At 38.4% G+C, this 27,105-nt stretch overlaps 1 protein-coding gene across 2 annotated transcripts in view; it reads right to left on the bottom strand.

Moving 5' to 3' along the window:
* PLEKHH2 (pleckstrin homology, MyTH4 and FERM domain containing H2) overlaps positions 1-27,105 on the bottom strand; it is a 109,140-nt gene that overhangs the window by 53,001 nt on the left and 29,034 nt on the right. For both annotated transcript variants that reach the window (XM_080813200.1, XM_080813201.1), the window contains exons 4-11: positions 17,116-17,265; positions 15,767-15,850; positions 15,059-15,140; positions 11,305-11,490; positions 8,152-9,113; positions 5,069-5,144; positions 2,647-2,741; positions 1,888-2,032 (exon numbers count right to left, since the gene is read on the bottom strand). In XM_080813200.1, coding sequence (XP_080669326.1) covers positions 1,888-2,032; positions 2,647-2,741; positions 5,069-5,144; positions 8,152-9,113; positions 11,305-11,490; positions 15,059-15,140; positions 15,767-15,850; positions 17,116-17,265 — 1,780 coding nt within the window. The remainder of the gene's footprint in view (positions 1-1,887; positions 2,033-2,646; positions 2,742-5,068; positions 5,145-8,151; positions 9,114-11,304; positions 11,491-15,058; positions 15,141-15,766; positions 15,851-17,115; positions 17,266-27,105) is intronic.

Consider the following 27,105-nt stretch of genomic DNA (forward strand, 5'->3'; position numbering starts at 1 on the left):
CTATTTCATTTGCCAGCAGTTACAAAGTAAAATTCAAGGAAATATTTTCACAATAATTCACTTGTCTTTTTTTAGAAAATGACTTGCAGGTTGCAAGCCACATTTGGAGGGTCCCTACAATTGGAGATTCTCAATGTAATAAAATCAAGGACTTCCATCATTATTCATTGCAGTATCTGACAATTTTTTAAAGTGTTTATTAACATTTAAGGGACTTGTTAGGATGTCACTATATCATTATTATTGTTTATTTGACTAAGACAAGTAACAGTCATGACAATAATAATATCTTTATTTTTCATAGAACAATAGAAATTTAGATTTATAAGGGACCTCAGAGATCATCTTGATTAATGCCTTCATTCTCTAAGGAGACTAAGGTCCAGAGATTAAATCAAAACATTTGTTCAAAGTCAAACAGCGAGGCAGGAACAATGGTGGAGTGCAAATCTCAGGCGGCCAGCCCAGGGCCAGTGTGCTAGGCACTCCCCTAGGTGCTAGGGACAGAGCAGACAACAAAACAGAAAAATTTCTGCCTTCATTGGACATAGATTCTAGTCAGAGACAGAATAGAAACAGACAAAAAATTGGCAGTACGTGCTAGGAAAAGATATAACATAGAGCAGACTAGAGGGAATTAAAAGTAGTTGGAGAAGAGCAAGGGGCTGCAATTTGAATGGTATGCTCAGGGTGGATCTCACTGAGAAGGCAGTGTCTGAGCAAAGCACTGCAGCAGGTGCCAGAGTTAGCCTGATAGTCATTTGGGGGGAAGAATACCAGATAGAGGAAACAATCAGTGTGAAGGTCCTGAAATCAAAGCATGCTGGCACATTTCAGGCGCAGCAAGAGGGTCGGTGTGGCTTGAGCTGAGCAAGGAAGGAGAAAGGATATGAGATCAAAGACATAAGGGTCACATAACACCTTATAACCGTTATGAGTCTTTGCAGTATTTTTTATAGGTCTGTTTTTTTTTTTTAATTTTATTTATTTGACAGAGAGAAATCAGAGCTAGGCAGAGAGGCAGACAGAGAGAGGGGGAAGCAGGCTCCTGCTGAGCAGAGAGCCCGATGCGGGGCTCGATCCCAAGACCCTGAGATCATGACCTGAGCTGAAGGCAGAGGCTTAAACCACTGAGCCACCCAGGCTCCCCGTCTTTGCAGTATTTTGAGCAATAGTGTGATGTAACCTGATACTGGCTTTTGGGGGTCAAGGTAGGAGTAAAGAGGCTGGTGGAAGCCCAAAATACTAAGCCTATCAAAGTTGAGCAGCTCCAGAAGTTGAGGGGTTGAGAATTACCTAGGAGTTCCATGGAACATGGTTTGAAAACCAACAGAGCACACTGCATTTAAGGCTTTCATAAAATACAGGTGTCATTTAGTGTGATTATGTCTCTCTGTCACCTCTACCTATACCAAAAACTTCTTCAAAATCCACTAAAACTCTTAGACATGCCCAAAGTTAAGTTTTCGTTTCCATCCTGGTATCACATTAACCACCAAGTTTTTAGGTATATTTTCTGCCACTTAGCATAACAAATTGAGCTGAAATAAGTCCATCCCATCCATTATCCAAAATGCCACACACTAACTATAAAAGAGAAACCTTGTTCTGGCCAGTTATTGCACTCTATTCCCATAATAAATTGATTGCTCTCTTAGAGATAAGGTTAAAATAAAAAGATCATGTGGCTTGGATGGAATCACAGAAAGAATCAAGAAGAGAATTAGGACTAAAATATAAGCATCTTAGTCCCGGCTAATTCTCTTCTCACTTCGGGTAAAGGCAAGTACTTTGATTGTTTTAAAAAGTCCTATTATGGAGGTAAAATTCCTATTAAATATCCTGAATTACATGGAGTTGTCTCATATGCCCAAGACTCTCCCTCACCTCGTTTCATGGCCCTGGGGCTGCCTGGTCCACTCCGATTGCGCGTGTCTGACTCTGAAGTCCGGGAGCTGGATCTGGAGCTATCTTCTTCCTCTGACCCAGAGGAGTCATCCAGGAACGGGCTGCTGCTTATTTGCGTTGCCTTCTAAAGAAAAGGACGACAGCCTAGATGTGTCCATCTCTAAAGCCACCTCTCTTTTTAGATACGAAATGTTTTAGCAGAAGACATGGAATAAGATTTTTTTTTTTTAATACAAGAATATATTCCGGCATTATCGAAGTCATGTTGTTAAATCCCAAATTCTCATTAGGAAGGCATTTGTCAAATATAAAAAAATCCCTGAAAACGTAATGCTGTTAATACTTAACAATGCTTATTTTAATTAAGTACTTCAAGCAAGGGAAGGGAACCCTGGCAGTGACAGAAAAATCTTTCCAAATTAGGAATCTTCGCTACATCATTAATAGCGATATTTCCTTTCAACAATTAACCACCATGGAGGGGGGTGGTGCGTGGAAAAGCACATGGGGTATAATAAAAATGGGCCCAGACATCTAAAACTCTGAGAAGAGTAAATATCTTCTCTAGATCTTTCCATTTCTGCTCTTTTTATGATATATTAGTATGAAAGTCTACAACTCCCTGTAAATGGAAAGTCAGAGTAAAATGTCAAGAATGGAATCTGGAGCTTGAATAAACAGTTTCCCCGGTCCACCATGAAGAGAGCCACATGTTCAGCAGTAACAGTAATGACTTACCCCCTTCAAAGTTGTATACACTGGGGTTGTCATATTCTTGTATATTAGAGAGGTATAGAGTCCTGATGTGGTATAGGACAGCAGAGCAACAGAATCTGAAACAGGAAACAAAGTGATTTAAAACAACAACAACAACACCTTCTCTCTAGCACATAGGTCTATTTCTTATGGATGTGAGCTAGCAAAATTTCCAGTTAAAGAGAAGTTGGATGAACACGCATGACTGTTCTATGGTCTGCCATAAGAAAGATGCACTCTCGTCCATGGCTCATTATTGCCTCACATGTGCTACTTCCCCAACTAGACTGTACGTTCGTTGAGAGTAAGGATCATAGCTTTTATTTCTTCGGCAGGCATCTCAGCTCGGCTGAGCAGAAATAGCATAAGCACCTGCTAATTCAGTGACCACTATCCTATGAAGATATTCTCCGATTCCTCATAATCCTAATAGTGATAAGATGTTAAAACACCAGCATGCTTAAGACTTTATCAGGTGAACCTCATGCTGAAAGCCTAAAATATAATTTCCCCAATGGTAAGAACAGAAGATCATTTTGAAGAGATAGAACATCAATGGTTGCCTCTAAGATTTGGTTTAGTGTTGGATAGGGAGGGGGCTAGGAGAAGGAACCGTTGGAAAATTTCTCTTTTTATTCCAGGTTGTTTTTTATCTCTTTTTATTCCACGGTTGTTTGGTTTTACTTCGTATAATGGGAACGCATCTGCTTCTTCAAAAATTTTTTGAAGAAAGAAAGAAGGGTTGTGTTTTAAACTCTGAAAAAAAAGGACATAGAGACTGATATTTTTGCAGTTTTAAACAGCTGAAACTCCACAGCTTCTTTGCTTTATCCCTTTTAGGTAAAAACAAAAAGAGTTGAACATAGATGGTTGTGCGCCTGCCTATATTGGGTAACAGTGAATTTCAACTTTAAATGTAAATTGGCAACCTCAGAAATCATTTTCTAAAAGTTTTGCATAATTCTATCTACTCCAATGAGCTTAGATGTTTAGGAAGTTGTTGGCTAGTAAAATGGCAATACAACATAACTTATTTTTTGAAACAAGTTTTACTGTAGTAAGAAACACATAACATAAAATTTATCACTTTATGACATAGAAGACCAAATGACAGAGAATAAAGAAGCTGAGCAAAAGAGAGACAAACAACTACTGGAACACGAGGAGAGGATACGAGAGATAAGTGACACCATAAGACGACACAACATTAGAATAATTGGGATTCCAGAAGAAGAAGAAAGAGAGAGGGGAGCAGAAGGTATATTGGAGACAATTATTGGAGAGAATTTCCCTAATATGGCAAAGGGAACAAACATCAAAATCCAGGAGATGCTAAGAACGCCCCTCAAAATCAATAAAAATAGGTCCACACCTCGTCACCTGATAGTAAAATTTACAAGTCTTAGCGACAAAGAGAAAATCCTGAAAGCAGCCCGGGAAAAGAAGTCTGTAACATACAAGGGTAAAAACATTAGATTGGCAGCGGACCTATCCACAGAGACCTGGCAGGCCAGAAAGAACTGGCATGACATATTCAGAGCACTAAACGAGAAAAACATGCAGCCAAGAATACTATATCCGGCTAGGCTATCATTGAAAATAGAAGGAGAGATAAAGAGCTTCCAGGACAAACAAAAGCTGAAAGAATTTGCAAACACCAAACCAGCTCTACAGGAAATATTGAAAGGGGTCCTCTAAGCAAAGAGAGACCCTAAAAGTAGTAGATCAGAAAGAAACAGAAACAATATACAGTAACAATCATCTTACAGGCAATACAATGGCACTAAATTCATATCTCTCAATAGTTACCCTGAATGTTAATGGGCTAAATGCCCCAATCAAAAGACACAGGGTATCAGAATGGATAAAAAAACAAAACCCATCCATATGCTGCCTACAAGAAACTCATTTTAGACCCGAAGACACCTCCAGATTTAAAGTGAGGGGGTGGAAAACAATGTACCATGCTAATGGACATCAGAAGAAAGCTGGGGTGGCAATCCTTATATCAGATCAATTAGATTTTAAGCCAAAGACTATAATAAGAGATGAGGAAGGACACTATATCATACTCAAAGGGTCTGTCCAACAAGAAGATCTAACAATCTTAAATATCTATGCCCCTAACATGGGAGCAGCCAACTATATAAACCAATTAATAACAAAATCAAAGAAATACATCGACAGTAATACAATAAAATTTATCACTTTAACCATTTCTAAGTGTGCAGTTCAGTTAGTGCTAATTATATGCACACTGTTATGAATCAGGTCTCCAGAACTCTTTTATCTTGCAAATCTGAAACTCTACACCCATTAAACAATGACATCCCCTCCCCACCTCCACCCAGCCCCTAGTCACCAGCATTCCACTTTCTGTTTCTACGCATGCAAAGTCACTTACTTTTATTAACATTCTCCATATTGAAGGCTTCAGACATTCGAATACCTGATTTGGCTACAGCATAAATTCTGCTCTCCTAATGTGAAAGAGAGATTTAAACTGGATGTTTAAAGCAAAGAAATGATTACTTTCAATACACATGTTCTTCATTTAATATACACCAGAGCGGAGCATTATTATAAAACTATCATCAGTGCCAACTCAAATATTCCACCGTGGACAGCACTGCAGACATTTTCCATCCATTAGTCATTCCATTATTTATCTTTGCTCCCTAGTTTTTGCTTGGCATTTTAAGTTCTTTTGAAGACATAGGAAAAAAAGTAAGAGAAAACTTATAATCCCTGACTGCTCATAAACACCACCTTTAGTATCCTACCATTCTAGACAGGATTAAAGAGAAAAAAAAAAGCATAAGGCCTTGAATGGCTGTAATGTGAGGTTAGAAACCATTCACAATCATTGACTACACATAAATAATACCTTTAATATCCTACTCTTCCAGAATATGGTGAAAGAAAGGAGAAAAATCTGGAAGTCAGAAATCACAGAGTAGCATTAAGTGCTATCATCTCCTTTTTTCAGTGTACACTTCAGTGAAGTAGAAGGAAAAACGGAGGCCAAATAAAAAATGAATTTGAGAATGGCAATGGAATTAATAATATTATCTTACTTCTTTTCTCTCATTTGAGAGAAATCTCTGAAATGGGTATTGGAAAGGTTATTACCCTGCCCTCTGTAAGAAAAGGGATTCCAGGTAGTTCTTAACACATAATCATCATGTCCTGAATTCTCTACTGCATCTAACCTGGACACGGTTGCCTGGACAGGGCATAGCAGGTGTGTAAGGCAGTCCTCTTTAAGGACTGTGCCAGCCAGTGGCCTGCTAGGTAACGGGCATGGGATCCTCACTGTCTGAGACATTTTCATTTGAAGAGCAGCTGAGTGAATGAATCAGATGCGGTTTCTTTGCGAACGGGGTTGTGAGATACGCACACAGAGACGAGCAGCAGAGCCAACGGAACAGAAAGATATGTAAACACGGGAGCAAGCAGGAGACGAGAGGCAGCTGAAAGCACGACAGAGAGGAGGAGAGGAGTTAGCAGTAGTAGACAAGCAGAGTCACTGCAGACGGGAGAGGTCAGGCTAAACCGCCGGTCCAGGGACACGGGGTGTCACCTGTCTCTAAGGAGTTGACAATTAGAGGTGCTGCTGAATCCTCACGTGACTAGTGAGGATTCCTCACGCTGAATCCACTACGGTGACTAGTGTATTTTGAGAGATATTCCAATTCTGTAAGGATGGGCTATGCCTTCAAATAACCTCTTAAAAAATCCTTAAAATGAACCCTCATAAATTGAGGCAACTGGAATACATCTCTTTTCCTTGAAACCTGAAAATACCTAACAAATGCCGAAATAAAACCTCAAACTTGGCCAGCCTGCTAGTAGGCTTTTGAAAAGCAATACTACTTTTTCAGGATTGAATAGCTTCAGAAGACAAATTGAAGAGAGAAAAACAAAAGAGTAGGAAAATGGTTTGCCAAATAAAACGAACTTGAAAAACCTAACCTAAATCTCTGAAAATCTCAACATAATAAAAGAAAAATTTCAAATCCTCACTGCCTAAAGGATAACATAATTGAAATTCTAGTGATTCACATGCCAGTAATGTCTACTCTTATGTGTGCTATCCAGAGTTTAATAATGAACTGCAGACGGTTTCATGGAAGCCCCAGAAAGAAATGTTCTTTTGAAAGTAAGGAAGAGCAGATACATCTTAAGGTCTGAATTTGCAGTAGGAAAACACGGCTACCTTAATTTGCTTAAAATCACATTGGTCACTAAATAAATAATAACAATGGAATGTGATCCCCAAACCCTCAAAATCCTGCAACCCTAATGCTTCTCTGGAGGCCCAAATTTAAACTACATCAATATGTGAAGGAGAAGTTAAACCTGCAAGACAGATAATTTCAGTTTGTTTCAAAGATAAGAATAACTTTTAACATCTAGTGATATAGATATTCCTATAAAGAATCACACAGTGGTGGTTTGCCTATTGTTTTAATGGTCAGTGTTTTCAATGGAAGAAATTTCAATCTATTCTAGATACACAGGAAGACACTTTTGGTTAAAGCAATGGATTTATAAGCTCATGAAGAGTCAAGTCAAATTTCTCTTAAAGTTAATCAAGTAATGATTAAGTTCAAAAACTGATGACCAATAAGAGTTAAGTATCCTAGTTCCGAATTCGCCCAAAGTATCACACAGGTAGAAGGAACACTTCTTCCACACCCTTGATGTTTCCTTCCACGGGGAGGGAACTCCAGTAACATTCTGGATCCCTCTCCAACCATTCATTTCTCCCTCCCAAGGAGGAGGAATGGCTTAACATGACTGGCAAGCTTAGAAGGAGAAAGTGGACAGGCACCTGTTTCTCTCCTTTCTCTGGAAAAGTAATAGCTCAGGAAATACCACTTGTTCTTTCTCTGGGCTGCAAGCTACTTCGGAGAGGCGACCCTCTCCTGAGGAAGCCTCTGGAGGTCCAGGGCTACCTGGGACTGGGCTTATAAATCTAGAGAATTCCAAGTCCAGTATTGGAAAGCTCATCTGCCCTGATTTCTCTAAAATCAGTTTTCTCAGTAATAAAGGTAATATTCTGATCTCCCTCATGTCTTCACCTTTTCTTATTTCTCCATTGACACACAACTCAGAGGGAAAAGAGCAGGGGAAACGGTATTCTGAAAACTGAGATGTTTCAGAACAATCTGGATCGTTAAAGAAACAGGAAAAGAAGTAAAGTAAAACCTGAAAATGGGTGTTAGTTAAAAACCAGCGTGGGGCACCTGGGTGGCTCAGTGGGTTAAGCCTCTGCCTTTGCTAAGGTCATGATCTCAGGGTCCTGGGATCGAGCCCCACATCGGGCTCTCTGCTCAGCAGGGAGCCTGCTTCCCCCTCGCTCTGCCTGCCTCTCTGCCTACTTATGATCTCTCTCTCTCTGTCAAATAAATAAATAGAATCTTTAAAAAAAAAAACACAAAAACCCAGCGTGCATGCGTCGCACACAGCAATATCATTTACCCAAGAGGGAAAGCGGTGCAGGGGCGGGGTGGGCGGTTTGCCACACGTGGACTTCTTGGCCGAGTCACTGGGTTCCTGGTCGTCGGAGCACGGGGATTCCAGGGAGTCATGGGAAAACAATCCATAATCACAACTGGTGTCCATATTCTCTAAAATTTCTGTACTGTCATCATCAACTAGATCAAGGTCTGTTTCCTGAGGTCTGAGCGGTCGGATCATGCTTATGGCATTCCTGTTGGTACCAAACATCCTGTCGGAACTTAACTGTGGTTGGCTTAAGTGCCTTTTGGCTAGGGCCACACTTATGCTGAACACATTAGGAATCCGTAACTTTGGGGGCGGCAGGTTTGACGAAGGCACTAATTGCATACCTTTTCCAGGCAGTGGGTTAGGATGCTTGGGAGTCAAAGCTGGGGTCAAAATAGGGCTGGGGGTGTTGGCCTCACTTGATGATGATGAATAATCCAGTCTCTGAGACTGAAATTTTTTATTCAGTTCATCTGACGAACTGTCCTGCTCCTTTTTATTTGATTCAGAATTTCCCTTTAGAAGAGGACAGTTCTGAGCTTTCCACTGGGCCTCCTGTTGCCAAGAATATAGCTTCTTGTGTTCCAGTCTCTTTATGCCAAAAGTCTCTTCTTCGAATATAGAACTGCTGTCATCGGATGCTGTCAGGTACGCCTCGCTGCCCATTCTGCTACAGTGGACCCCTTCCTCTGACGTGTGACTGGAAAGGGTGGACGTGTATCTGCACTTGGACCTTCCTTTGCTCCCGTCTTCCTCATCAGAACTCCAGTCGCTCCCTGGGGCTCCAGAATTCTGGGATGTGCCACCATCTGTTGCAAAGCTCGCTCTTGTTTTCCGATTCTGTTCCAGGACACAGGGGGTTTGATGCAATGTTCTCTGACCCCGGTTGTTTTCTTGAATTTGGTTCTCGCCTGACTTTTCTGGAATTTCCATTTCTAGAAAAGTATATGTCATATCAGCATGTTGTCTTTGATAATGTAATCTTTCTGTACAGTTAGCTTTATGAAACTACATTGTAAAAACTGGAATTTTCATATGACTAAAGTTAATTTACATTATCCTTTTTTAGTTGTCTTGTTTAAACCCAACTTTGAAAACTATAAGCTTTAAGATAAAATATGAGCCCTAACACTTCAATAGAAGAGTATTGAAATTAAACTGCTTTTTACAAAGAAACACGTTGGGGAAAAGGATACTGACAATGGTTTAAAATGAAAGAAGCAAAATGTGAAACAGGGCAACTCTGACTATCAAAGAAAGCAGCCACCAAAGGATACCACTAATTCTATTTTAAAGCAAAGCAAAGGACGGCACTCTTTCAACTAAATTTTAAAATTATCATAAGAAAATTTAAACATAATAAATATAAAGCTATGGTTTAAGAAAAAAAAAACCAAACTTTGTTCCCAAGCTTCAATACATGGAATATGCAAAGCCATGAAGAAACATAAACACAGAAAAGCCTTCCTGGCTCTACTTTGGGTTTATTCGTAACTCCAAATGTGTTTTTATAACAAGAATAATGCTCTTTAACAATGTCTTTCGACATGGCTTATTTTTGTTTTGAATATAATCAACAGAAGGAACCACTGGCTTCATAAACACCAAACTAAACATTTGTACAATTTATAAAGAGCACAAGAGAAACTTTTAAAACATAAACATGACTTTCATAACAAGGAACTAGAGGCTGAACAAATAAACTTGATGATTTTTTTTAAAGATTTTATTTATTTATTTGACAGAGATCACAAATAGGCAGAGAGGCAGGCAGAGAGAGAGAGGGGGAAGCAGGCTCCCCACTGAGCAGAGAGCCCGATGCAGGGCTCGATCCCAGGACCCTGGGATCATGACCTGAGCCGAAGGCAGAGGCTTTAACCCACTGAGCCACCCAGGCGCCCCCCAAACTTGATGATTCAATAGCAGGCAAATTGTTAAATTTGCAAGTGGGCAAGAGCTTCAGGCCAGCCAACCTCGGCTATACCAAACTATACTCAACTGACTATTTGAAAGTGGAAGGAAAATTACCATGGCTGCTCAGAAGAGAAAAAAAATTGCAGGCAACAGCCTAAAAGCAAGTAGCCAAGAGAATTCTGATTGGAAAAACATTATGTAGTTTTCAGGATTTCATAACCAAGTACAGAGCCGGTTTTTAGGGCTATAGTTTTTCTCCTTTGGAGGAAGGAAGTGGGAGCTGAAAACACAGACGATGCACATTCAAGGTTTTCTAAAATATTTGGGCAAAGTCACACTACAGGTGGCAAAGCCAGCACCTGCACAACAGAGCAAAATTTAAAGGGGCTTTACGAATAAAAGAAGGGTAGAAATCTGCACACAGGTCCGGGACTTAAACATCTATGCAAATATTTTCCTCTTTGAAGCAAAACGGAAAAGGGAAAATCAAAGCAAATATTTTCCTCTTTGAAGCAAAATGGGGAAGGGAAAATCAAAGCACTTACTAAATTGTCCCCTGGTGTTCTTTTCCTTTATAAGTTTGCTATGCCATATTTAACTTCATATTTAATATCAGGTAATTTTTAAATATTTTAAGTAAAAGAAAGTTCATAGTTCTAATGTGAAACTCAGCTAAAACAAGTACCTTATAGGTATAACAGTGAGCTTTTTTTTTTTAATTTTAATTTTTTTAAAATTTTATTTATTTAATTGACAGAGAGAGATCACAAGTAGGCAGAGAGGCAGTCAGAGGGAGAGGGGGAAGCAGGCTCCCTGCTGAGCAGAGAGCCCGATGCGGGGCTCCATCCCAGGACCCTGGGATCATGACCTGAGCCGAAGGCAGAGGCTTTAACCCACTGAGCCACCCAGGCACCCCAACAGTGAGCTTTTTAATTTTAAATATCACTGCTACCTACGGCAGGAGAAAGTATCAACAGGGGAAAATCAGTCTCTTCTATGCATCCTTGTCAAAGACTCCCAAAAAACCCCACACAAGATAACTAGTTATACAAATTAAAGGCTAGATTGCTCTTTAAAAACATTTTCATACAACATCAACTTGTCAAAAAAAAAAAAACACAAGGAAATTTAAGTTATATTTGGATGAATCCTAGCAAATTATTTTTCCTTTTTAAAAAAGAGTCAAAGTAAATTCCTCTAGTCCATAAATACCTTCTACGTCTTTTCCCTCTGTGAACTCGGGTTCTTTGGATGATATCTTGCTCATTTCCTCAGACTTTACTACTTGAGGAGGACTCCTTGCTCGCGATAAAAAGCACCCAAAGGTCAAACTGCTTAGGCGCTGGCCTTCTGAAAGCTTTGGTGTAGAGAGAGTAGATGACTTCTTCCCTTGAACTTCTGCAAGATCATTAATCAAAATCAAGATCTGAATTTTTTATGACAGTTTATTAAACACAGAACCAAAGCATATAAAAGTCTGGACAAATCACTCCTTATACCAGAAAAAAGCCTAGTCTAGTAACATGGACCCCTCAATGTCTAGTATCACACGCTAATGTTTAAATCTATTTTTATATTTTGAATGTTCTAAATATTTTTTAACTGTAGAGAGAATCTCTAATCCCTTTAAAAGTAGTTCTTCAACAGAAACAAAACCACAAACAAAAATACAGACTGTAGACAAGGAGAGGGTTATAGCGTCTTGCAAAATCATGGTACTGGTAAATAGCAGTCAAGAACTGGTAAAATTTGATGGGGCAGTAATGCTACTAATGGTGAGGGAAGAGGGACTGAGGTCCTGGTTGCCAGGACAACCAAAGAAATTCAGATCATCGTTGGGGCAAATATCACATGGCCATTGTACTAACTTTTGCTATCTTAGTTTCCGGTTTGCTTCTCCCAAAAGAGCAGATGGAGGGGCTTGATCTATGATGACCACACTATGGAGGGCCCTCATCACTTCTTTAGAGGAAAAAAAGGGGGAGGGGACAATTTCTAGATAGAGAATTTAGATAGCTCAAGGAGTAATTAATCACGAGTTAATCCATCTTCTAGAAGTTGTAACCTCCCTGCTTGCAAGATTAAAAGCATGGAGAGGGGCACCCGGGTGGTGCAGTTGGTAAGTGTCCAACTCTTATTTTGGCTCAGTCATGATCTGAGTCCTGGGATTGAGCCCCACATCAGGCAGACGTAAGGAACCTGCTGAAGGGGACCTGGGTGGCTCAGTGGGTTAAGCCTCTGTCTTCAGCTCAGGTCATGATCTCAGGGTCCTGGGATTAAGCCCCGCTTGATCAGGCTCTCTGCTCGGCAGGGAGTCTGCTTCTCCTTCTCTCTCTCTCTGCCTGCCTCTCTGCACACTTGTGATCTCTCTCTGTCAAATAAATAAATAAAACCTTTAAAAAAAAGAAGGAATCTGCTTAAGATTCCCACCTCCCTCCCCTTTTGACCGCCCCCCACTCTCTTTCTCTTCCTAAAATAAATAAATAAAATCTTTAAAAGCATAGAGATCCTAGTGACAGTAAGAATAGTTTCCCCCCAAGATTAAATTTTTAATTAACTGTGGAAGAACACCAAAGGGGTAAATTAAATAGCAGCTGAGAACTGACTAGAGCATAAGAAAAATATCTTTTATGGTGTCTTCCTTTAGGTATATCTTTTATTATTTTCATGTTGACTATGTCTCACAGAACTAATTCACAGTATTTTAATAACCACAGACATGCATATACATTTTTAAGATACTATATTATATCTACATAATTGTATCTATTCTTCTCCAGTCCAAGTCGAGGCTCCTAGGATTCACATCCCTTCGTCTACAAGACCTAACAGACTGCCAATGAAGACTAGAATTGCAAGCTAAGAATATCAGATAAAATAACAGCCTTTTCAGAGCTAGGCTTAGTACATTCAATCTATGTCAATGGTTTCATAGGTAAATATGGAATTCTAGGTCAACCACATGGACACCAATTTCCCATTATATAGTTGGAGGAAGTGTGTGATATAAGAACTACCTATGTTGGTCTTCATCCATGGTTCTGGGCTTCTAAAACCTTTGGAATTTCCTAAGTGGTAAGAGCAATAAAAGTTATCTTTCGTATTCATAACAAACCCTTTCAACCACATCTGAGTTTATGTTGATGAGGTGATTTTTGGAAAGCCACTAGACAGCCTCAGGATGGGAGCTGGTTGTCAGGGGAACCAACCATGTGATTAGAAGACTGGAACTTTCGGCCTCAACCTCTATGACCCCCTACCTCTGACCTCAGGGGAGGGGAGGGTTGAAAACTGACTTAACCACCAATGGCCAATGATTCAGTCAGTCAAGCCTACATAATGAAGTCCCCATAAAAACCCAACCGGATGGACTTCCAGATGCGTGGAGGTACTGGGAGGGTGGTGTGCTTGGAGAAAACATGGAAGCTCTGTGCCCCTTCTCCACACCTCACACCCTCTGCATCTCATCCATCTTGGCTCTTCCTGAGTTTTATTTTTTGTAATAAACCAGTAATCTAGTAAGTAAACTGTTTGCCTGAGTTCTGTGAGCTGCCGTAGCAAAATATCAAACCTGGGGAGGGTCATGGGAACCTTTGATTTATAGCCAGTGAGCCAGAAGCAGGGTTGAGAACTGATATTTACAATTGTGTTTGAATTGGTGTATGAAGTGGTGGTGGGGGGGGATAGTTTGGTGGGATCAAACCTGTAACCTGTGGGATCTGATGCTAACTTTAAGTAGATAATGTCAGAATGGGTTAAATTTGAAGGACAGCCAGTCTGTGTCCTCTGGGAATTGGAGAACTGCTTTGTGTGGAAAAACTCACACACAAGGGCACCTGGGTGGCTCAGTGGGTTAAGCTTCTGCCTTCGGCTCAGGTCATGATCTCAGGGTCCTGGGATCGAGCCCCACTTTGGGAATCTCTGCTCAGCAGGGAGCCTGCCCCCCCCCAACCTCTCTGCCTGCCTCTCTGCCTATTTGTGATCTCTGTCTGTCAAATAAATTAAAAAAAAAAAAAAAACTCACACACATCTGGTGTCAGAGGTATTGAGGGAAAAGGAAAACTGGGGCTTTTTCTTTAACAAAATGACGGCAATAAGTATGAACATGCAGTAGACAAAATGGTTTCACACGTCTTAAAATCAACAAATTCCCATGAAACCAGGAAGGCACTAGTACCATTACCATTTTACTGATGTAAAAGAAAAAAAAATCCAGCAATATAACAGTTATTAAATCATGGGCATTAAGGTTGATTTCAAAGTCCATGCACTTGCTACTGTGCCAGCATTTTCCCAATGCATTCTGTGAACTCCATTTGTGGAAATGTCACAGTGGGTGTAAGAAGAGGCATGGGTAAAGCTGAGTCTGCAGAACTCTGGGCCCATCAACCAACACTGCTTTCACCTGTTTTATCTTTGCTAAATAAGTTTGAAAACCACTGTGGTAGGCCAGGATCTAATAACCCTGAGGATTCACCTTGTCCTCAGCTCAATGTGCACTTGACTGGTGTTCATCACAGCAATTATATTAAGTAAATATCTATCTCTAACTCTACCACCTATCTTTAGGCTTTGATGCTAAAAAGAAAGTAACCCTAAGCATTGGAAAATGCAAAGAGTTTATTATTCATATTATAAAATTCTGATGAAAATATTTAGGCTGTAAGAATTTCACTCACTATTGATCACCACAACACAAGTGAAAATAGAAAATAACTGATATTTTTAAAGCAAACATACCTGAAATTAAACATTCAAATTAGTATTACCCCTTTTGGGTTATTTGCAAAATTGTCTAGCTGTGCTAATATAGACATGTGGCTCTTTAAATTAAAATCTATTCAAATTAAATAAAATGTAAAAATTCAGCTCCTTGGTTGTGCTAGGTATATTTCAAATGTTCAACAATAAAATTCTGTATAGCCTAATAAACACAACTAAGCTACTTTAGTCAAAATACTCATACCTTGTAGTTTTGACTGTAATGTTCTTATCTCTTCGGTTTGGTTTTGGTTGATCAAACGAAGATTCTGATTTTCTAATTCCAGCTGAAAGGACATAATGGTATCCTTTTATACAGGAATAATATTTCTAAAATGTACTAGCAAATTATAATATTTTAAAATGTTAATACCTAATTACATGTAAGCAAAATACAAAAGAAATGATGACCAAATATCAGATGAATTTATCAGCATAATTATCAACCTAGGTAATTAGGGCTCTGATATTTATTTTTTCCAGAACTGAGAGTTCAAATATTTTCACCCCAGGGCATTTTCATGCCTTTCCCACTGTAAAATTGTTTTAAATCAAACTATTTCGGCATTTAATCTGCCATATAAACCAATGTGTACTTCTCAAGATACTGAACACATTAACTTTGTGATATATACATATGTTCTATAATTATTTAAAACTAGCTAATTAGAACTAAAATCAACTACCTAGAATGAGGCTACTTATACTGTTTACTAGGAGTCTATCAATATTTTTAATTTCAGAAATACATTGGACATAAGAATGAAAGCTGCCGATCCCACGTTTGCCAAAAGACAGCAGCACCACCAACTGATGAGAATTTTGTTTCATTCCAAATGATCAGATACTCTGATGACTTATCTATTCAAATTAAGTAAAAGGTAAAGAAAAGGCAAAATATAGGAATAAATACCTCATTTAATTTAAGTGTTACCCATTCTTTGATCTTGGCTGCTTTCTCTTCTATTATTTTAGCTTCTTGTATCCTTATTTGTTTCTGAAATAACATTAGCAGTGCGTTTAGTTCAAACATAGGCTCACTGGTCTGGAAACATTACATCATAAATATAAAGGACCAATCCACTTAAAACCCTACCATTTCCAAGTTAATATGTCTACCTTCAAATCATCAAATAGAATAAAAAAACGAGAACCATCATCCAGCAGGCATAATAATAAACCATAAAGCATATGAAAATATTACTAGTTTTAACAACTGTTAAATTCTCTTTCTCGGAAAGATCTTATACTGAAATCCAAGCACTGAATTTATCAACAAAATAAATGATTTCTGGAAATGATCTAGGGTTTATAACTGTAGGAGAGGGGTCAACCAGGTTAGGGAGAAGAGAATCAGAATCTCTTCTGGAGCATGGTTTGTTTTCCCGTCAAATACAAGTTTTTATTTCTCATATAATTTATTTTATTTTTACAAACAAGTTTTTAAAGATCCAGCAAAAATGAAATAAAAAACTCTAGCTCACATTTACCAACCTTAAAACCTGGTTATGTTCACAAAACTAGGAGAATGTAACTGTCATATAAATCACAGTGGGTGGAGGCTGGGGGTGGTGAAAAGTTGGAAACCATTGACCTAAAGAAATACGAATTCCCAGAGTAATGGAAAAAAATATTCTGAAGATAAAAAACAATTTAGCAGATTTATTAATTTCATAGTGGTCATCCTTAAGTGATGCTAAATGATGATTTAAGCAAATGACCTTAATGCAATTTTTTCCCTAAATAAATAAATATAAATAAATAAATAAATATTCCTAATAAAATTTTAAAGTAAACTAAAAAGTATACTTGATCTCAGTAAAGTGGTTTAAAGACAGTGTATACATTTTTAACAGAAGGATTCACATCAAACGTACTTTTAAAACACTATGTTCCATAAGTTTTTCCAATACCTTAAAAATCTAAAGCAAAGATCTATCTCAAACATTTTACAGAGAGAAATGCCTGCTGACAACCAAGTGTTTTGAAGCTGAAAACTACATCATACTCTGAAAAGTCTGAAAGTTAAGGAGCACAGTTGCATCCAAAAAGTGTTAGATATGGCTTTGGAATTACCCAGACTTAAAAAGAATACCATTTTATTTGTACCTTTCACCAGTAAATGTGATTAGACTCCATGAGTTGACGAAATAAGTGAGATTTCTGACCCAAATTTAGAAGTGTGGGCTCTCTCTTTAACCTTTGTGATTATACATAAATAAATGCATGTATTTAAACTGTGATGATCCAATTCTTCCTAACCTGTTCTTCAAGCTGCAGTTCCAAGTTTTGAATGATGTCATCTTTTTCTTGTATTAGGGTCTCCAGATCTTGACACTTTTTATACAGCCTTGTTTCTGATTCACTGGTTTGAATATTAGCTGCTTTTAATTTCTCTTCCATAACTTGTACCTGAATTCAGAGGTTAGAAAATTAATATTATGCATGTAATTAATTTATCACAGTATTAAACTTAGCATTTTACTTTAACATTAATAGATTTCTCAAAGGTATCATCATAAAAACAAAATATTGTCTAGCATGTTTTAATAATTTAACAATTATAAAGTCTGAAGACTAATGTATTTAACAATTATAAGGTCTGGAGACTATTTTGCCTACCTCTGAGGTATATAAGGGCACAGAAGAGATTGTCAGAATTTTGCTATCATGTAAGTAATGCACATGTTTACTAGAACAATGACAATATGTGAAATATACCATGTTAGTATAGAATCAGAAAGTTTGCAGCCCTCATTTTTTCATATTTTAAATGAAGTAGGAATATAAAGTAAAGAAGTGAGTAGTGAGAAAAGATCAGGTTGGATGACGAGGTGTAACAGCACATTTTAGGGAAAAAAAATTGAACTCAAGTGAAAAACAAACACACACAATGGAAAGGAAAAGGAAAACAAAAAAGCTTTAAAGCCCCAAATGATGGAATACAAAAAATAAAAAACTATGAGAATCAAGATATAGGTAAGGGAGTATGTTCAGTGAGGGTTTATTGATTCATTCATTTAACAAACACAGTGAATAGTTGCCAAGTACCAGGCCCTGGGAAGACATCAGTGAATAAAATGGACCCAAAATCTCTGTCCACATAGAAATTACATTCTAGTGGGTAAGAGAAATCACAAATATAAGAAAGATGTAAAAATCATACAGTACGCCATACAAGGAGGTAAAGGCAGTAGGAAAACGTAGAGCAAGATAAAAGATACTGGTGTGTGACCTGGGGTTGTGTGATGCTTTGATTTTAATACCTAAGATACACTGGCTCTGCTTGAATCTTTTGCAAAACACATTTGGGCATGTGAAGGAATGTGTGAGATGTTAATGATAGTAAGAAAGAAAGTACTGGGCACTGTGTATTAAGACTTCTATTCCATATACTCCAAACAGGCAAGAACGTAATTTTTGTAATGTTTTAGATTGTAGGGGGCAAAGAAAAATATGCAAAAGCATTTGAGAAATTATTGAAAATTACAATGAAACATCTTAAACTGTTAAAAACACCTCTGAAAAATCATGATGAATCCACTTAGAGTTTAAAAATAATTGACTAATGAGGGTTTCTGGAAGGAGGGTGTTAAGGTTAGTTTGGTTCTGTTTTTTTAACCGTGAATACAAGGTGTCATCTGTGGGTTCACCGGAGAAATGTAAACTCAACTCAGATGCCAAAGTGTCCTACTTAAATACCACCCAAATGTCTGAAAACTGTAAAAATAAAAGTAGATTTTAAAAGTTGGAGAAAAATCCTGCATTCTACTACCCAAATGATAATTTTAAGTTATCTTAAGATTTATATTTTTTAACATAATATAGCGGGTTTTCTGCAAGAATGGCAGACCAAGAAGTCAAGGACCAAGGTCTACATCAGAAATGCTACCATGAAAAACAGTCAGAGGAGGACAGAAAGCTGAACAATAAATACCAAGGATCATTTTTAAGATGGTTCAGCCAGTTCCACACAGGACATTCTATAGTTGTGGAAGCAGAGAAAGAAGGGCAGAGACCAAGTTCAAAATGCTAGTTCTTCGGGGACAGAGTAATAGATGACAGACCTGTAGGGGAGCAGAATGTGCCAGCCCCAAATATACCACTTTGGCATATTGATTATTCTGAATTCAAGTTACCTAAGAAACAGCTGGTGTAAGAACACTCCGACCCTCTTTTGTCCCCCTGAAAACTGGAAATAAATCCTCCTCCTGTACCAGGAGGGAAGAAGGCATCCTTATCATCAGAGACAGGGAATTTAGGGCTGAAGAGGCTGTGTAAACAAATGTTATTTCTTCACTAATTTACTACCCTAAGCCCAAGCCCCTTTGTCTTGTCAATTCTTCACAAATGTACTGTTTTTTTGTCTAAATGGTATAAAATTTGCCTGCTGTGGTCACTTCTTTGAGTCCCTTATTTTTAGGGAGCTCCCATGTGTATGAAATTAAACTTGTTTTTCTCCTGTTAACCTAGCTTATGCCAACTTAATTATTAGACAAGCCAAAGAACTTAGAAGGGAAGAAATATTTCTGCCCCTGCAAACCTCAAAAAAAAAAAAAAACCTGAATGAGAATATAAATAAATATTACCAGATCTACATCTATAGTCTCCTTTTATTAAGTCAGAGCAAGCCACCCTACAAACACTGGACTACCACATAAAATTGTCCTATTATTGCTAGGAAAGGTCTACAGTTCTAGAAAACTATGATTTGGGAGTACTCCCTTTTCTTTCTTTTTTTTTTTTTTTAAAGATTTTATGTATTTATTTGAGAGAGAGTAAGCGAGCTTGATCATTACCGGAGCCAAAGGCAGACGCTTAACTGACTGACCCAGCCTGGTGCCCCTGATTTGGGAGTACTCTTATCCCCTGAAAAATGTGTTGCATTTAAAAGGTGTTCTCTTTTTATGACTGGGAGCGACAGTCAGAGCTCCTGGATGCATTTTTGCTATGTATGACTGTTTAATTTGACCATTACTTTTAGCTAAACAAAACCTTCCCAGGCAAGAAAAATACAGGCAAAAACAGCAAAATCTCTTAGGGAGAGAGCTCACAAAATAGTTACAGGCAATCTACGTGCCAAGTGCTCCTGTTAGGACCAAGTTCCACAGGATCCACCAGCCTTCCTTTGTAATTCATATGACTAATATGTCTACAGAAAAGATAAGGGCCTATAGAAACACCAAGCAGCCTTTAAAAATATCTCACTTCAAGTACACAGAAAACAGCCCAGTTCTTTCTCCAGTCTTATATGGTCTGAGCCATATAAGAATTTCAACTACTCAGAGACTGACCAATAACAAACACCTATGAATTCAAATTGCTCATTAAAGAAACTTGCAATTATCTATATATGGATCTTCTCTGGGGAAGAACGCTTTGCACTTTTAGGCTCCCTTTCTCCTTTTCTTCTAGGGGAGCCTCTGGTTGCATCCATGTATCTCAGCCATTTCCCCAAAACCTTTATTGTTTCTGAGCTCCCTAAACTATTCTGTAGTAAAGGATTAACTCAGCAGACTTGGGGCTGCTGGAACCCTGCACATCCCCAAAAAGGAACTGGCATTTGCCTAGCTCCTGGAAAAAAAAAATAACTTCTGTACCCTTGTAATATCCTGCCTGATAAGACTCTATACACTTGAGAAATTGGGCCACACCCGATAGTTTATGCCAATAACGTAATTTATGGTAAATGCCTGTTCTTTTCCCCATTCACCTTGGGTCCTGGGCCACACTGTATCAGTTTGACCTGTGCAAGGTTGGAAACTGAATAGCTAAGGTCAGTCACACATGTACTCCATGCCTACAAGACTGACACTACCAGCCCCACCCCCTGCCAATAAAAATTCTGGACACCAAGGCTCAGGTGAATTTCCCTAGTCAGCAATACTTTGTATGTTGTCACATATCATTGATGGGAGAATTAAGTGCCTCCCCGTGTAACTCCAGTGAGAGAGGACAACCGGAAGCTCACATCTGGTTTCTCCTGGACTCTGCTCTATATGCATTTTTCCTTTGCTGATTTTAATCTGTAAGCTTTCACTGTAATAAACCATAGCTGTGAGTATAACAGTTTTTCTGAGTTCTGTGGGTTCTTCTGGGGAATCATCAAACGTTGAAGAAAGTCTTGGGGACTGACACAACTCCCAATGCTGTTTCCCATTTTCCTGCCCACACTCTTCCCATTTCTAACCTCATCCCTTCCTACCCCACTACAGATAATTAAGATGTGACTATATTTTCGGTGGGGGGGGGGGTGGTTTCTCTTTCCCTATATATGTTGCAATGGCATGACAAAAATACAAAAATACCTGATCATTCCAAAATAGAATGGAGAAAGGAATTATGAGGGTATTTTGAATTCCAGACCATTTACCAGTTACTTAAAATTTACTGCAAATTAAGTAATTATTCTTTCACATCTTAAACACAATTATTTTGCAAATAGTGCTCCAGAATTTATGCAGTAAGACTGGAACAATTCTTACTGGAGGTGAAAAGGAATAGCACTGGATAAAGTACATTTCCATGTAATGAAGTAAATCATTACAAGGTCCTGGATAATAGCATGACTGAGTAGTTGTCACTTATTAAGAACCACAAGTGACTTGGAATCCAAGAACCAACTTCACAGGGAGGCAGATTAGTCCACATATTAGAATGGTCAGAGAGAACTTTAAAATCCTACCAGGTCTGCACCCAACACAGGCAAGGGATTGAGAACAGAAGGACAGAATGAAAACACAAATTTCTATAGGGGAAATTATTGTACTCCCTTTTGGTTAGCATAAATTAAAGATTTTATTTATTTATTTGTCAGAGAGAGAGAGAGCGAGAGAGCATGCACACAATCAGGGGGAGTGGCCCACAGAGGGAGAAGCAGGCTCCCTGCTGAGCAAGAAGCCTGATGCAGGACTCAATCCCAGGACCCTGGGACCATGACCTGAGCCGAAGGCAGCTGCTTAACTGACTAAGCCACCCAGGTGGCCCTGGTTAGCATAAAGCAGTGTAATAGATTGTAATATACACCTAATCAGATAAAGAATGAATCCTGTGTATCAGTATCTCCCACATGTGCAATCTGCAGTTTTTCTATCTCACAGGAATACTCATAAGTAACTTGGGATTGATGTGCACATACTGCTTTCCAAACTCTGAACAACTACAATAAAAATGTACTACAGCATAATGATTGCCAAGATTTCTCTGGAAAAATATACAATTTCTTCTCTACGGCCAACTTATTTAATGGTTGTACAGGTAAGATAATGCCACTCATTAAAAACAAGGGGAAAAATGAAAAAAGCTCAAGTACAAAGTTGAGTCAGTTTGTGCTGACTACTGCTTTTAGTGGTGAAATGTTCCTTTTTGGTTAATATAAATACAGTTTAAGTATTAGGATATGACTCAATGACAAAGGACAAGCTGAATTTAAGCAACATAAACAGCAGATAGGGCACAGTCCCATGGACACTGCTAAAGATAGCAAAGGATGTGGTTTCTCTACGTTAATAACATTTACTTAGTCATGTGAAGGCCACAAGAAGGTAATATAATTGGTACATGAGAATTCATTTGCTCTCTTTATATTTCCTACAAACTTTCAGAATCAGGGCGCCTGGGTGGCTCAGTGGGTTAAAGCCTCTGCCTTCAGCTCAGGTTGTGGTCCCAGGGTCCTGGGATTGAGCCCCGCATTGGGCTCTCTGCTCAGCAGGGAGCCTGCTTCCCCCTCTCTCTGCCTGCCTCTCTGCCTACTTGTGATCTCTGTCAAATAAATAAATAAAATCTTTTAAAAATAAAAATAAAAATAAAAAAAGCCTTTCAGAATCATTATGTATGTAATACTGTGAATAATATGTAATACGTATAAAATGTATAGTATGTATGATGTATAATAATATAATATATAATAAAATGTATCATTACATAAGGAAAAAAATCCGTTGTGAAGCGTAACAAAATAGGTACTAAACAAATTTAAAGTGTGACAAAACCAAATACTTTGCACAGAAACTCAGGGAGATTTGCAATTCTCACTCACTCTTTATGGGAGGAGGGGTTTGATTTAAGGCCATTTAGCCAATCATGGTGACTTTTCGCTTTAAAATGTAGCACACAGGGTGCCTGGGCGACTCAGTTGTTAAGCATATGTCTTAGGCTCAGATCATGATCCCAAGGTCCTGGGATCGAGCCCCACACTGGGCTCCCTGCTCAGCAGGAAGCGTGCTTCGTTCTCTCCTACTTCCCCTGCTTGTGTTCCCTCTCTATGTTTCTCTCTGTCAAATAAGATAAATAAAATCTTTAAGATAAATAAAATGTAGCACACAGAATTAAATAACTTTACACCTGTTATCCTCAAAGGATAACCTCAAATAAGAAATTCTTCCTGTTAGCTTATCAAGATCAGTGGTTGGGTCCTAATAGCTACAAACAGCCATGGCTTGTTTCCCTTGAATTGGGAACGGGGATTCTTTTTTTGCTCTTCAGATCTACTGAATCACAAAGGAAAACCCTGAAAATCACAAATAAGAAAGACATATTAATTTACTTTTCAGAGCTAACCATACGCTGGACATATAAATTGAGAATTTTAATTTAAGGCATGCCTGGGTGGCTCAGCTGGTTAAACGTGGGCCTTCAGCTCAGGTCATGATCCCAGAGTCCTGGAACCAAGTCCCATGCCTGGCTCCCTGCTCAGTAGGAAACCTGCCACTCCCCCAGCTCATGGGTTCTCTGCTTCTGTGTGTGTCTCTTGACAAATAAATAAATAAATAAATTTTTAAAAAGGATTTTAATTTAACTTAAGAAAAGGCAAAACAAAACCATCCTTCGTTTCTTTCTTTTTTTCCCTATACTAAGAGGTGTTAAAGGGAAAAAAGAAAGGGTAGGGAAGAACAGAGATAGATAACCATGGGTATAGAGGTAAAGAGAGATGTCACCAAAGAAAGGCCAAAGTCAGAAAGGGAAAGATAAAGAGAGAGATAAGAAGGACAAACTGCTGAATGTGTGCTACTAGGTGTGGGACTAAACAGGGACATGCATACAGAGCCCACAATAGACAAAGACAAGGACAAGGACATTTACTATACAATGGCGAAAAGGGACATAAACATGGGAGTCTTTCATAGACTATAAGTGACCTTTTATGAGTTTACTGTTAATTATTGGATTTTTAGAGCTACAAATAGAAATAAAACTATTTGGTATTATTAGCTAAAGAACATTAAAAAATCAAGCACAGTGGGGTGCCTGGGTGGCTCAGTGGGTTAAAGTCTCTGCCTTCAGCTCAGGTCATGATCTCAGAGTCCCAGGATCGGGCCCCGCACAGGGTTCTCTGCTCAGCCGGGAGCCTGCTTCCCCCTCTCTCTGTCTCTGCCTGCCTCTCTACCTGCTTGATATCTCTCTCTCTCTCTCTCTCTGTGTCAAATAAATAAATAAATAATCTAAAAAGAAAAAAAAATCAAGCACAGCATAGATCTTTACCATTACTATTCAAACTTCTACCAATACCTAAATTTGAGGTTTTAAAGAATTGCTGGTGTGATGATACTATAGTTCTGATTTTTAAATCCTATTTTCAGATTAGTTGCTGAAATACTCATGGGTGAAATGATATGATGACTAGAAGTTGTTTCAAAATAACCTGGTGGGGGGGTGGAGAAGAATAAAGTGAATGGAGGTATTGGTTAGCCTTGAGTAGACTAATTGTTAAAGCCGGTGATGAGAGTTCATGATACTATTTTCTCTACTCTTGCACTGGTTGAAATTTGGCATAATAAAATTTTAGGAATTTCTTTTAAGTAGAATTAAGAAATTCAGAGATTAGGTTAGATTGGATTTGTTTGGAAATTTATCAAGCCACTAAATCAATCTACTGAATCTACTGTATAAGATCAAATCTTTTAGGTGAAAACAAGATTTGGTAGTACTCAAATTGAAGAGAAGAAACATTACAAATTTAGATCAAGAATAAGAAATATAATATACAGGGGCACATGGGTGGCTCAGTGGGTTGGGCCTCTGCCTTCGGCCCAGGTCATGATCTCAGGGTCCTGGGATCAAGCCCCGCATCGGGCTCTCTGCTCAGCAGGGAGCCTGCTTCCCCCTCTCTCTCTGCCTGCCTCTCTGCCTGCTTGTGATCTCTCTGCCAAATAAATAAATAAAATCTTAAAAAAAAAAGGAAATATAATATACATTTCTTAGAAAAAATTATAATTTTGAAAAACCTGACTTGCCTGAATCTGACAAAGATCTTTTCATAAAATGTGAAGCTATGGACTGAGGATCATTAGACAAACTTTAAGGCTCGTGGGCTCATCCAAAACACTCATTTTAATGTTGGCAACGCCCAGATTGAATTAAGTGACATATCAAAGCTTTGATTCTTCCCCCACATGCCTATTAATACTAAGTATACGTTTTTATATGTAGTTTTCCTGATATAACTTTAAGCATTTTTCTGTATTAGTATGCCTTTTGTAATAATTATTTTTAATGGTTGCTTAATATTTCATGGAATAAATATAGTATACATCTTCATTCTCTTATAATATGGCATTCATATTATTTCCAAATATTTATTTCTATGAAAGACACTGCTACTCTTCACAGATGACACAATACTCTATGTGGAAAACCCAAAAGACTCCACCTCCAAATTACCAGAACTCATACAGCAATTCAGTAATGTGGCAGGATACAAAATCAATGCACAGAAATCAGTTGCTTTCTTATACACTAGCAATGTAACTGTAGAAAGAGAAATTAGAGAATTGATTCCATTTACAATAGCATGAGTACCTTGAAATAAACCTAAACAAAGAGGTAAAAGATCTATACTCTAAAAACTACAGAACACTCATGAAAGAAATTGAAGAAGACACAAAAAGATGGAAAAACATTCCATGCTCATGGATTGGATGAAAAAACATTGTTAAAATGTCTATGCTTCCCAGAGCAATCTATACTTTCAACACCATCCCGATCAAAATACCAACAGCATTTTTCGAAGTGCTGGAACAAACAATCATAAATGTGTATGGACCAGAAAATACCCTGAATCACCAAGGAAATGTTGGAAAACAAAACAAAACAAAACACAAAAAAACAAAACCCAAAGCTGGGGGCATCATGTTGCCTGATTTCAAGCTGTATTACAAAGCTTGTATTACAAGATCACCAAGACAGCATGGTACTGGCACAAAAACAGACACACAGACCAATGGAACAGAATAGAGAGCCCAGATATGGACCCTCAACTCTACAGTCAAACAGTCTTCAACAAAGCAGAAAAAAATATCCAATGGAAAAAAGACAGTCTCTTCAATAAAGGGTGCTGGGGAAATTGGACAGCTATATACAGAAAAATGAAACCCTACCATTCTCTTACACCATACACAAAGATAAACTCAAAATGGAAGAAAGACCTCAGTGTGAGATAGGAATCCACCAAAATCGTAGAGGAGAACATAGGCAGTAACTTCTTCGACATCAGCCACAGCAACTTCTTTCAAAAAATGTCTCCAAAGTCAAGAGAAACAAAAGCAAAAATGAATTTTGGGACTTCATCAAGATAAAAAACTTCTGCACAGCAAAGGAAACAGCCAACAAAACAAAGAGGCAACCCACGGAATGGGAGAAGATATTTGCAAATGACTCTACAAAGGGCTGATATCCAAGAACTACAAAGAACTTCTCAAACTCAACTTCCAAAAAACAAATAATCAAGTCAGAAAATGGGCAGAAGACATGAACAGACACTTCTCAAAAGAAGACATACAAATGGCTAACAGACACATGAAAAAATGTTCATCATCATTAGCTACCAGGGAAATTTAAATCAAACCCACACTGAGATACCATCTCACATCAGTTAGAATGGCAAAAATTGACAAGGCAAGAAACAACAAATGTTGGAGAGATTGTGAAGAAAGGGGAACCCTCTTACACTGTTCGTGGAAATGCAAGCTGGTACAGCCACTTTGGAAAACAATGGGGAACTTCCTCAAAAAATTAAAAATAGAGCTACACTATGACCCAGCAACTGCAGTACTGGGTATTTACCCCAAAGATACAGATGTAGTGAAAAGAAGGGCATATGCACCCCAATGTTCCTAGTAGCAATGTCCCCAACAGCCAAAATGTAGAAAGAGCCAAGATGCCCTTCAACAGATGAATAGATAAAGAAGATATGGTCCATATATATAATGGAATATTACTCAGCCATCAGAAAGGATGAATACCCAACTTTTGCAT

This window comes from Martes martes, assembly GCF_963455335.1.
Source record: "Martes martes genome assembly, chromosome: 9".
NCBI lineage: Eukaryota > Metazoa > Chordata > Mammalia > Carnivora > Mustelidae > Martes > Martes martes.